The 12484-nt window shown below is 44.3% G+C and overlaps 1 protein-coding gene across 1 annotated transcript in view; it reads right to left on the minus strand.

Moving 5' to 3' along the window:
• PAH (phenylalanine hydroxylase) overlaps positions 1–12484 on the minus strand; it is an 80893-nt gene that overhangs the window by 34911 nt on the left and 33498 nt on the right. The window contains exon 4 of the mRNA XM_004446806.5: positions 1002–1090. Within this exon, the coding sequence (XP_004446863.1) occupies positions 1002–1090 (89 nt within the window). The remainder of the gene's footprint in view (positions 1–1001; positions 1091–12484) is intronic.

Raw genomic sequence — 12484 nt, forward strand, 5'->3', positions numbered from 1 at the left:
ATGTCTCTGTAAAATGTGACACTTTTTTGCTTACCAAAAAGTGCCAACGTGAAGTGCAAATACTATCATGAGGGTTCCTTGTCCACTGTAAAGACCCACGTGGATGTGAGAAGAAACAGCAGATAAAACGCAGACGCTCCCGTTGGTTCCACTAAATCCTGACGAGTGGAAACAGCTTCCAAGTCACGCAAAGATTAAGGAGCAGTTTGCCTGGCAGAGAACACAGGGCCGGCCGAGTGTTGGTGGAGGAGGACGGCACTTCCTCTCACTCCACGACCAAGGAGGCTGTCAGAACCGGCGTTGACCCCCAGCTTGGCTGTCCTCCCCAGGACCCCTCCCCCAGAGGAAAGGTCCTCCCATCCCAGTTCTCTACTTAGAAACTGTTGAAGGACCTCCTCCCCTGCCCACGGGAAACAGGGCACACTCCTAGCTCCTTTGCCTTGCACATCAGACCTTCTTAGATCAGACTCCAACCCACTGCCCCAGCCTCATCGCCCAACATTCCTGCCTTCACACCAAATGCACAAACCAGCCATTCTGGAAATATTTCAGACCCTTTCAGAACCCGAACCTTTGCTCTACTGTTCTCTCAGCCTAGTGATCCCCTTTTTCCTTATTTGGCTATAAACTTGTACTCATTTTTTAAGATCCAGGTCCAATGTCATCAATCCCTATCCCACATTGCCCCATCAGACTTATTAGTACAGTTACTGTTTTCCAAGTACTTAATTTAAACCTCTGTGATTGGTAATTGTACAAAGGCAAAGCCAGAAATCAAGATGATACACACAGACACACACACACTAGTTTCTGGGTTGTGATTCATATTTGTTACAATGACTATGTCTTATTAATCTTTGCTTCCCCAACTCTAGCATAAGTAGGCACTCAATAAATGCTGAACAAATGAATAGGGATATATTGCCCAAGCTGGGGGTGGGAGTACAATGAGAGAGGGCGAAGGAATGGAAAGAATCTCGTCCAGAGGGACATGGACTTACAGGGTGGTCTGCATCCAGTTCGGCTCCATAGGTGAGAATCTGATTGGCAAATCTGTCGAGTTCTTGAATGGTTCTTGGGAACCAGGGCACTGCAACAGAGAAGGGCAAAGTCCTGAGGGTCAGGTTGGCAGGGAATAGTCAAAGGCCTCACCAAGGTCAGAAGCAAGGAATCAGTACCAATGAATTAAGTCAATGGTGACAAGGTGGGTTCCACATAACCTCCAAATTTTAAGAATTCCAGTTATATTCCATTTGCCTTGGAAACTAATTTAGAACCATATCCCCTAAACATACTACTTTTCCTGGAGATTTTCTTTGAAATATCTCAAAATTAATCTCCCACTCATCGTGGTATGGTGGAATGGTTTTTCTTTGGAAGCAGAGTACTATGTGTAACCCCAAAATATAAACAGATAAAACCAAAGCTGTTTTTTGGAAAACATGAGACCATCCCTCCTCTTCTTCCCATTATGTGTTTCCTTCCTCAAAGGCCCCCAGACACTCTGCAAAACCCTTTCATCCTAGAGCCAGTTTGAAAATCACTGTTGAAGTGGAATGTATGGAGTCAGATTGTTTGGGACTTGAGGATGCCTTCTGATACCCCAAGAATGTATGGCCTTGCTTTTAAAGCAGCACTGTGGGGAAGATGGGGGTCTGGGTTGTGTAACCTATCATGACTGGATCTCGCAGAAGGAGGGACCCTAGGGAGGAGTAGACAGTAGAACCCTAATCACCATGGCTTAAAGAAGACAGACGGGCTATGGAATTGTCCCAAGATGAGCAGAAACTAGGAAAGTTTGGACTGACATTTCCATGAGGGCAGAGACCATGAGTACATTATAGTTCCAGGCCCATGGAAGGAAGGAAGCAAGGAAGGAAGGAGGGAGGGCAGGAAAGAAGGAAAGAAGGAAGGAAGGAAGGGAAGGAGGGAGGAAGGAAGGAGCAAATAAGGAAAGAAGGAAGACGATAAATGAAAGGAAGGAGAGAAGAGAGAGAAAGCAAGGAAGCAAGAAGGCATGAACTCTAGTATGCCAGCAGTAGCCACCATTCATTCACAGAGTAGCTACTAGGGTCTGGTTGCTGTTTCTGCAATATCTCCAAAATCAGAATTTATTATAACCACTAATGTGCAAATGAGAAACAGAAACTCTGAAAGGCTAAAGAAGTAGCCTAAGATCACACAAGAGTAGGAAATGGTTGATCGAGAAAGAAATCAAAGAGCAAAGTAGACATGGTTAGAAAACCATAAAGTGAGCCCCTGGCATCCAAAGTTTCCCCTGAAATGAATTTTTTGGGGAAAGTTACTGAGCTTGCAGCTAATCAGGTCTGTCTTAGAATCTAACCTCCAACATCTGTCTATACACCCTCTCTGTGCCTAAGTATCCCCCTCTGTAAAAATGGGAATAACAAGAGGAAGAACAGAGAACATTTTCTGGGGGCTCACCACGTGCCAGATACTGTGCTTAGGATTTTTGATGGCTTTCTCCTTTAATCTGAGGATTGCCATGAGAATCAAAGGAGAATGAAGGCAAAGAGTGCATCCTGTGTCTAGCACATAGATGGAAGCTCACTATTTTATCCTTGTTAGTTCTGACTGTGGCCTGCTTTGATGGGGCAGGAAAGGACATGCATGCCATCTCGTGGCCAAACTTGAGAAATGACACTCATGATGTAAGCAGATGAGCCTCAGGACAGGAAGCAACTGCATAATTATTCCAAAAAAGCAACAAGGAATTTAAAAAAAAAAAAAGGTAAATAAAAGAGTTTAGAGCCTTGTTTCCATAGATTTGAGGAGTTTAACTCTTTACTGCCCATATTAATAATAAAAGTGACCACCGAGTCTCTCCTGTTCTAAGTACTCTATGAGATGGGTAGTTTTCCCTTATAACAGATGAAGAAACTGAGACACAGAGAGGTTAAGTGACACACCAAATATATACTGCTAGTAAACAGCTTAATCTGGATTCAAACTCAGGTGCAGCTGACTCTGCGGTCTTTCTTTTTTTTTTAAGATTTAATTTTTTTACTTATTCCCCTCCCGCCCCCCTTGCCACCTGCGCTCATTGTCTGCCCTCTGTGTCCATTTGCTGTGTGTTCTTCTATGTCTCCTTGTCTTCTCTTCTTGTCTTCTCTTTAGGAGGTACTGGGAACCGATCCTGGGACCTCTGACACGGGAGAGAGGCACTCAATCTCTTGAGCCACTCAGTGTCTTGGTTTTTTGTGTCTCTCATTGTCTTTCCTCTGTGTCTCTTTTTTGTTGTATCATTCTTGTTGTGTCAGCTTGCAGTGCAGGGCAGCTCTCTGCAGCACAGGCCAGCCATCCGTGGTGCAGGCCAGCTTCACCTTCACCAGGAGGCCCTGGGAACTGAACCCAGGTGCCCCCCCCCCCCCATATGGTAGATGGCAGGAGCCCAGTTGCTTGAGCCGCGTCTGCTTCCATGACTCTGTGGTCTTGACCACGAATCTATCCTGCCACTTGTGGGAAAGCAGCAGAGCATATGGCTCTGGGGGTTGGCCATGGAGCATGCCCTTCTGATTGGCTCTTTCAGTTCCCCATTGGGAGGTTTCCATGGCCCTAAAACCCAACCCACTTCTCAAGATTGGCCTCCTTTACAAAGCAATAACAGAAGTTGACATTGTCATAGTAATTCCAGCTAAAGCTTATATAACACTTGCTATGTGTCTAAACACTTTATATACAAAACTTCATTTACTCTTCACAACAGCCAAGTGAGGTAGGTATTGTTATGATCCCCCTTTTAAGGTGAGGAAACTGAGGGACAGGGAAGTAAGTCTCTTGGATAGATCTCTTTGATCTGAACTGCCTAGACTTTGGGGCATCAAATGATACATCACCACACTCTACTCACCTAGCATGAAACCTGGCTTCCCACTTCATCTCCTAACTTCTATGCTAACTTCCCTCTCTTCTTGTGTTCAGGGCTTTGCCTTGCACAATGAACCTCTGTTGTCAGCACTGGAAATAGGGCTTATTACCCACCCAAGTTTAGAGGAGTGTGAGAATGGAGACCCCATTGTAGGCACAGTGTCTCCTACAAGACCATTCCCGTTTTCTCTAGAACATTGCCACAAAGGGGCTTCACTCAGTGGCACCCACCTGAACAGAGAGATTGTCCCTATCTTTTGGGCTAAGCACCCTTGATAACCCCATTACTTCGCTTCCAAGGCATCAGAATACCCACTCACTCATCACGTTTTGTTTACCCGGAAATCATCCATCATTCCAGAAGCAATGATGTGCTTCCCCCAGAGATAGGGCAGGTCAGCCCTCTCTTGCTATACCACCTGCAGACTCGCCAAAGAAGAATCCACAAATGTGTGTTGAGCACCTACTATGTGCCAGGCAATGGGCACAGAGGGATGAACACAATGGAGTCTTCACCCTGTGGTGCTTACATTATAGTTATGGGGATAGGAAATAAAGAATAAATGAAATTTAAATAAATAACAATGCCAGGGAGTTCTCGAAGAAAAATAAAACAGGGTAAATGAAGAAGAGAGATGGGGATGCTATTTTATATGACATCCTATGGCTCCAGAACCCAGGGTGAAGGGTCAGGTCACTTGATACTGCTGCATAAAACTGCCTCCTGCAAAACACCCTCCATCCAGGATGCTCCAGATAGCCTGGGTCTATCCCTGGTTTCCTACTTGATTCCTATTTGTTTCAGGAAAAGTCAGTCTAGCAATGGTTAAAGGCCTGGAAAACAGAGCCAAACAACCTGTGTTTTAGTTTCCAAGCCGCTAAACAAAGACCATACAATGAGTTGGCCTAACAACAGAAATTTATTGGCTCATGGTTTCAGAGGCTAGAAGGCTTGCTTCTGTCCTGAGTCAGTATCTTTTGGCTGGCAGGCAATCAAAGTGTTTCTTGGTTTTTCCATCTCATGGCAATGCCCATGGCAGCATCTTCTCCTTTCTCTTCCAGGATCCATAGACTTCTAACCGCTAGCTGCTACCACTCTCTGAGGCTTACTCTCTGTGTCCTTCTTATAAAGCCTTCAGTAATAGAAATTAAGACTCATTCTGATTGAGTTGGGTCACACATTAATTGATATGACCTCATCAAAGTGTCCTATTTACAATAGGTTCTCACCCACAAGAATGGATTAATTTTAGAGCATATTTTTGTGGGGTACATAGCTGCAAGTCACCTGGTTCACCCTCTGCACTCCAACAAAGACAAGTTCTTCCTACATGCAAAATGTATTAATTCCATCACAACATCCCAAAAGCCTTAAGCCATTAGAGAACAATTCTAAGAACAAAGCCTATTTATCATCATTTATGGCTGTGGTCCATCCTGGGGCAAATTCTTCTGTTTAACGGACCTGTGAAACTAGAAAACAAGTATCTGCTTGCAATATACAAAGGTAGGACACAAATAGGATAAACATTCCTATACCAGAAGGCAGAAATTGTCAGGAAAGCATGGAGTTCCAAACAAGTCCAAAACCCTACAGGGCAAACTACATAAGATTTCTAGGTCTGAGAGTCATCTGTGGATGGATGTTTTTTCCTCTGAACTTGAAGAAGTAGCAACCCCACCCCTTCAGGCACTTGTGCAGTGGCCATACTCTCCCCAAACACTGGGGTGTGGGCCTCATTCTCTCTGAGCATCAGAATGGCAATCAGACTCTCCATGAATGCTGGGTATAAGCCCCACCATCTCTGAGCATCAGGTACTCTCCCTCACCATCAGGGCACAAGGCCTGCAGGGGTGAACCTGCCCCTTCTACACCCATGGGTTGGTCTGCTCTCTTGTCCCAAGGAGACCTTTTTTGGTCCAGGCCTCTGTTTCTTTGGTTCTGTCCTTAAAGTCATTCATCTTTCAATTTGTTCTTTTTCTGTCCCTTTCAGTCCAGACTGGCAAGGACTCTTTTCATACGCATTTCACAGAAAACTTGTTAATACTGAGTGCAGTTAAAGTGGGTCCAAACTATCAGATGATAGAACTTTCCACAGATCCTTCCTGGATGACTGAATTTCTAATCTTGGCTTCCACTGGTATGGCTAGCTATATCCAGGTTCAGCCACACCTTCTTTAGCAAAGGATTGTTCAGTGAAAGCCTCACATGGAGCCCTGTCTTCTGGGGTCTCACTTCCTGAAAGCTCAGGGAGATCTTGATAGAGATGCTTCTGCCTCTAGTCTCAGAGAACAAAGGATAGGCTCAGAATTTCCCAAACCATCAATTTCTGATTTCTTCATACTTACAAGTTCAATCCCCAGTCTACATCTTTCTTTCTCATTTTAATATAAGTTGCAAGGAAGAACCAGGTTGCAACTTTCATATTTTGCATGGAAATCTCCTCACCTAAAGATAGAAGTCCTTCACTTGCAACTGCTGCCTTCCACCCAGCATTAGAACTCAATTTCATCAAGTTTTCTGCTATAACAAGGGTCACCGTTCTGCCAATTTCCAGTGACCATCCGTAATTTCTTTCTAAGTTCTTACTGGAAGTGACATTAAGGCCCATACTTCTACCAACATTCTATTCATGATGAATTATGTATTCTCTAAGACAGTTCAAACTTTCTCTGTATCTCTCACTCATTTTTGAACCCTCACAATTCTTCCAGCCTCTACCCATAACCCATTTCAAAAGCCATTTCCACATTTTTCAGTATTAGTCCTTGCAGCACCTCACTTTTTGGTACCAAAATCTGTTTGTTTCCCAGCTCCTAAAACAAATGCCATATGATGGCTTGGCTTAACAGCAGGAATTTACTGGCTCACACTTTCAGAGGCTAGAAGGCACTTCCTCCTGGGGTCGTGATCTTCCATCTGTCTGACAGTCTTTAGGGTTCCTTGGCTTTTCTGACACATGACAGTGCACATGGCAGCATCTTCTCCTTTCTCTCCTGGGCCCACTGACTTCCAGCTCCTGGCTGTTCCCGTGGCTTCCTCCCTGAGGCTTTCTCTAGCAGGTCTCCAGTAAGAGGACGAAGACCCTCATCCAGATTCAGCCGGGCCACACCTTAACTGAAGTAACCTCATCAAAAGGCCCTGTTTTCAACGGTTTCACACCCACGGGAATGGATTAGGTTAAGGATACATAACTTCAAGCCACCACAACCTGGGTTTGAATCCTTTCTCTGTACTTACTAGCTGTGGGACCCAGAACAAGTTTTTAAACCTCTTTGAACTTCAGTCTTTCTATCTGTAAAATGGTGATAATAGTACTACTGCTTTATAGAATCAATCTGAGGTTAAATGATCTAATTATTTGTGATTTGGTGACAACCATACCTGACACATAGTAAAAACTATTTTTCTTCTGTGCTAAACTCTGGAGGACTATTTTTGTTGTTGTTGTTGTTTCACACTGCCTTTAGTTCAACACAATGCAGAGTAGAAAGAATACAAGTTTTCCAGCAAGGCTAGAAAGTCTGATACTTATTTTTGTGTGTGTGTAATTTCGAGGAAGTATTTCATCTCTCAAAGCCTTTGTTTCCTTATCTATAAAATGGATAAAAATGATCCTTCCATATTATTGGGTGAATTAAATGTTATAGCAAATGTGACACACCTTAGCATAGGAACTAGCCCACAGAAAATTCTCAATCAGCATTAGGCATTGGGATGACCAAGCTTGATATTGGTGACGATTGATTGTGATGAGGATGGTGATGAGTTGAGGACATAATGGAGACAAGTCAAGAAAGTGTTTCTTGGTCCAGCTCTGATATTAACAGGCTTTCTAATCTTGGACCTCCACTTCTCCTCCATAAAATGAGGGGTGTTTGACCCACTCGTTGCTTTTACATTCTTTGGGCCTTTGGGCTTTTACATTCTAAGAACCTGTGAAACACCTGGGAAGGGCTGAGGTTGGCCCAAGCACAACTGAAAGGACCTTCCAGTTCAATCCATGGGTCAACCTCACTTGCTTTCCGGTAGTAAAGACTCTATATTTGTTTCAGCTCCCCAAATTCATTACCCTCTACCATTTCCTTTTCTTCTCTCACCAAAGAAACAACGTTATATTCCACAGATTGAAGCCTTTTCCCCTCACCTTGATTCAGAGCTGTGCATGCTGTCATCTCCCAACCAAACACCAGAGGGCAGCAGAACCACCATATTCCAGCTCTAGGTGACCTTTTTTTTAACCCTCCTCCAAAGGGAAAACACTAACTGGGCTGTGCAGCTGAGTACATTTTCAGACTGCTTAGTGAAAAAAGAAAAAAAAAAAGTCTGGAGAAGTTAAAAGGGTTGCATTGACCAAAAAATTCAAGTCTTGGGAAAGAGGAAACAGAGGCTCCTTGTTACAGTGGCTTTGAGGGGTCCCAAGGAAGCTCGAAGGGCTCAACTGCCAGGCTGGGAGGCACTCACCTGAATCTAGGAGCTTCCGGTGGCTCCAGTGCCCTATCATCATCCAGAAAAGGCCCAGAACATAGCCATGCGGGAGTCAGATTGCTTGGGTCCAAATCTTACCTCTGCTGTTTAGTAACTTTGTGAAAATTACTTAATCCCTTTGTTCCCCAATTTTTCCATCTGTTAAATGGCTATAATAACAGTGAATACTTCAGAGGACTGATGTGAGCACTGAAATGAGCTAATACATATATTGTGCTTACAAAAGTGCTTGGCGCATAGAAAGTGCTTCACAGGTATTTATCATCTTCATCAATATTATAGCAGGCTAAGTAAGTACTAAAGGGTGGCAGGCTTGGTACATACCTCCTGCGAGCAGCAGCCCAGCCCTACTTTTGAATCTGTTTCTCCACCCTCTCCCCAGGCAGAGGTTAAGACTTTGTCTCCCAGAAGCCCTTGCAAAAAGCCTGCATATAATCTGGGCTGGAAGGAGGTCCCACACCAGGCTGAACAACTTAGAGATGGAGTTCACCAGCTGTCACCTTGGAGATCAGAGGCATGGCTTAAGGAAATGAGACTCAGGAGAGGCAAGTTCTGTGTGAGGGGGGAACAATGTCTTGACATGGCTCACTTCCTGGGGAAGAGGCTAATTTAAGCAGGTTTGTGAAGGAAATAGTATGAGGACACCAGAGACCAGGGTAGAGAGACTGCAGAAAACCTCAAGACAAAATCAGTACTAAGCCTTTACATTTGTACTTACCCTTTATACTGCTCAAAGGGGTGCACAGGTTGGACTTGAAGCCAGCCGGTCTGAGGTCAAGTTCATCTCTCCTACTTACCTTGAGCAAGTTACTTTGTTTCTGAATCTTTGGCTTGTCATGTTTGACATGGGCAAGGCAATAAATATCTCACCTGCTTCCTAGGATGGGAGTAGTGGTGAGTAACTAAGCTACCCTAAGACAGTTTGAATTTGGGTAGACTCCAGAAAATCAAGTTCTTTCTTGTGGGGGTGAAACTATTTTAGATTAGATAAATTTTGATTAGATTACTTTAGTAGGGCGTGACTTGGGGTAGATCTTAATCCTCTTACTGGAGACCTCTATAAATGTATAAATATGGAGAGAGACACAGAGAGAAGTCCCCAGAAGCTGAGAGAGGAAGCCATGAAGACCAGGAGGTTGATGGCAATGAGACCCAGAGAAGAAGGTAGAGCTGCCATCTATGTGCCTTACTATTTAACAGAGGAGTCCAGGATCACCAGCAACTGGTCTTTGGGTAGAGAGTATCACCTGATGCCTTAATCTGGACATTTTCATGGCCTCAAAACTGTACACTTGCAGCCTAGTAAATTCCCATTGTAAAAGCCAACCCATTTCTGGTGTATTGTTTTCAGCAGCTTGCAAACTGAAACAAAGTTGTTCTTGGTCATCATTGCTCTTGAACCTCAAAACAAATTCAGGTAAATATTGAAGTAAATAAGGCCACATGGACCACTGGTAGCAATGCCAGGATTCGTACTTGTATCCCCAACATCTACAATATCTACACCCCAACATTTACACTCTCAATTTTCCCCAGCTCAAAAGTTATAGCTACCTCTTTTTCCTTTGAAGTTACGTTTTTCGAGAGCTTACCACATGCCAAATATTGTACCACGTGGTTTACTTCCATTGCCTCTTTTAGTTCTCAAAGTATTCCTATGAGTAGACATAATCTTTCTGTTTTACTAATAAGCAACCTAAGCTCAAAGAGATGAAGTGACTTGCTCAAGATCACTGAGCTAGTGAGTAGCAGAACAGAGATTTGAACTCTGCTATGCTGGCTTGAAATAAAGCAGGGTACGTTGGGAGGGTGGATTATTTTAGATTCCTGTTATCCCACATAAAAAGGGAAAAGATATGACAGGCTAAAATAGGAGCTTAAAAAGGCTAACAAGCTTAGAAGATATCCCTAGGACAGCCCCAGTTCCTCCCTCACCTTCCAACCCCAGCCTCCCTGGGTTGAAGGTAGCAAGCTTTGAGCACCTAGCTTCACCGTTCCTCAAGCAGATTTCCTTTCTCCTCTCCAGTGAAGGTCACAGACCTCTTCCCTCACCCCGGACACATTCACAATGCTAGGAATGGAGACTGACCCCTGTGACCCCGGCCTCGGTTTTGAAAAGCTAAATCAGATTAGCTCATTAATGACCTTTCAAAATACCTCCCCGGTGGGCTGGCCTCTGCGAGCCCCTCCAGAGCCTCTCAGGCTGCTGAGCTTGCCGGTTAATGAATGACGTGGGCAGCCTGGTGCAACAGAGGTCCTCTGTGAAGCCAGAGGAACCCAGGGGGGACAGATCATTAATAAATATTGATTTGACTCCAAGGGAAGCAGGCCGCTGGAGAGCTGGCCCTGGACACCCACGTCGCAGGCCCATTAAGTTGGGGTCAACTGCTCAACCAGGACGCTGACAGGCGGCTGGTTCAGGATGCTCCTGAGCACCAGGGCCCCACAGGCCGGGCTGGAGCCTGATTCCTGGTCAGCGGGTCAGGAGCAGGCCCATTAGATTTATAGCAGTCCAAGTTGCAGGCTAAGTCCCTTCTAACAACCCCCTCCCTATATCAGGCCCCCTCCAGCCCCAGGGGTTAGCCAACAAGGCACCCAGGCCTGCCCCAGACTTCTGCCCCCAGTCTCAGGAAAAGCTATAAATCCTTCATTTCTTTGACCCAAAATAGAAGGGAATTTTCACCCTCTCTTCTCAGGCTCCTGGATGTCTCCTCGGAGGCAATGGTCTCCAGCTCTGCATCGAAGCAATACTTGTGCTGATCCTAACACCTCTCCAGAAGGGAGGCTGGATGGCTTGCCACCATCCTGTGGGATGAAGACTTTTAAGGGTCTTATTTTCCTCTTTTAAGAAGCTTCGACTATCCTCTGGAAGTTCTTGGTAAGAGTGGGTGAGCCAAGAGCTGCCTGGTGGTGCTAAGCCCTGACCCTGTCCTCCTGGACAGAGCAGCTGTCAGGAGTAGTGGGTTCAAAGCCACTTTTATCATCGACATGATGGGCAAAGCACTTGACCTCTCTGCTCACATGTTAAAATGGAATACCTGGAACCAGATGAATAAAACGGCCCTAGCACATGAAATAAAGAATAAAGATGTGTTGAAATGAATAAATAGATGGAGTGAATAAATGGATATGAGTACAATAATGAATAAATGAAATAATCATATGCAGGGTTATTTATTCCAACCACTGACCTAAACTGGCATTACCCTCCCAATATCCCTTTTAAGATGTCATGTATCTCTTGAATATATATATTGGTATATTGCCCACTGCTTCCTAAAATACATAATTTTGTCTTCTGAGAGTTCACTTTGCACAGAGATTTGGTTGCCTGCTACTTACACCTGGTCAGTCCATACTGGATCAAACAGAATACATGTAATGCTTCTTTGATATAATATCTCTCTTACTCCAGGAATCTTTGAGAACAGACTCACTGAGTGGTGAGGCTGGAAATGAGAATGTTTTCAGTCAGAGCATATAGGTTTTCAGAACATGGAAGTATGGAAGGTAGTTGGCTTAATCTTTCCCAGAGCTTGGAGTTGATAGGAAGGATATAAGAATCCAAGGGAAGATGTTTTTGTTTGTTTGTTTGTTTGCTTTATTTTGTTTTGTTTTTAATCCGAGGTGGGGTATTTCTTTTTACATAATGAAGATCACTGATTGGGCACATTCGATCTAATACAGTAATAGAAGACAATAGCTAAAGACCATCATTTTACCAAGAAAAAAAGCCTGAGACCCAGGAAGGTACAAGGACCTACCCAAGACCATGTAACTGGCCCCTTCTCATCACTTAGGTCCTGGCTCCCATGGCCCCTTCTCTTCCTATCATCTCACTCTGTTTAATTTCTTCAGAGCATGTACTATTTATATGAAATCATCTTGCATATTTATTTGTTTGCTTTCTTACTGTCTTTTCCCCCCAACTAGAATGGAAGTGTTAGACCTAGTCTGTGCCTCAAACAGGGCGGGGCACAGAGAAGGTGCTCAGTAAATATCCAAGGAAGGAAATAGGGAAAGGGAGAGGGAAGAAGGAAGGAGGGGGAGAAGGAAGTAATATTTGGAAATGAAACATCATTCCCTGGGCCCCTCATATCATCCATG

This window comes from Dasypus novemcinctus, chromosome 12 (genome assembly GCF_030445035.2).
Source record: "Dasypus novemcinctus isolate mDasNov1 chromosome 12, mDasNov1.1.hap2, whole genome shotgun sequence".
Classification (NCBI taxonomy): domain Eukaryota; kingdom Metazoa; phylum Chordata; class Mammalia; order Cingulata; family Dasypodidae; genus Dasypus; species Dasypus novemcinctus.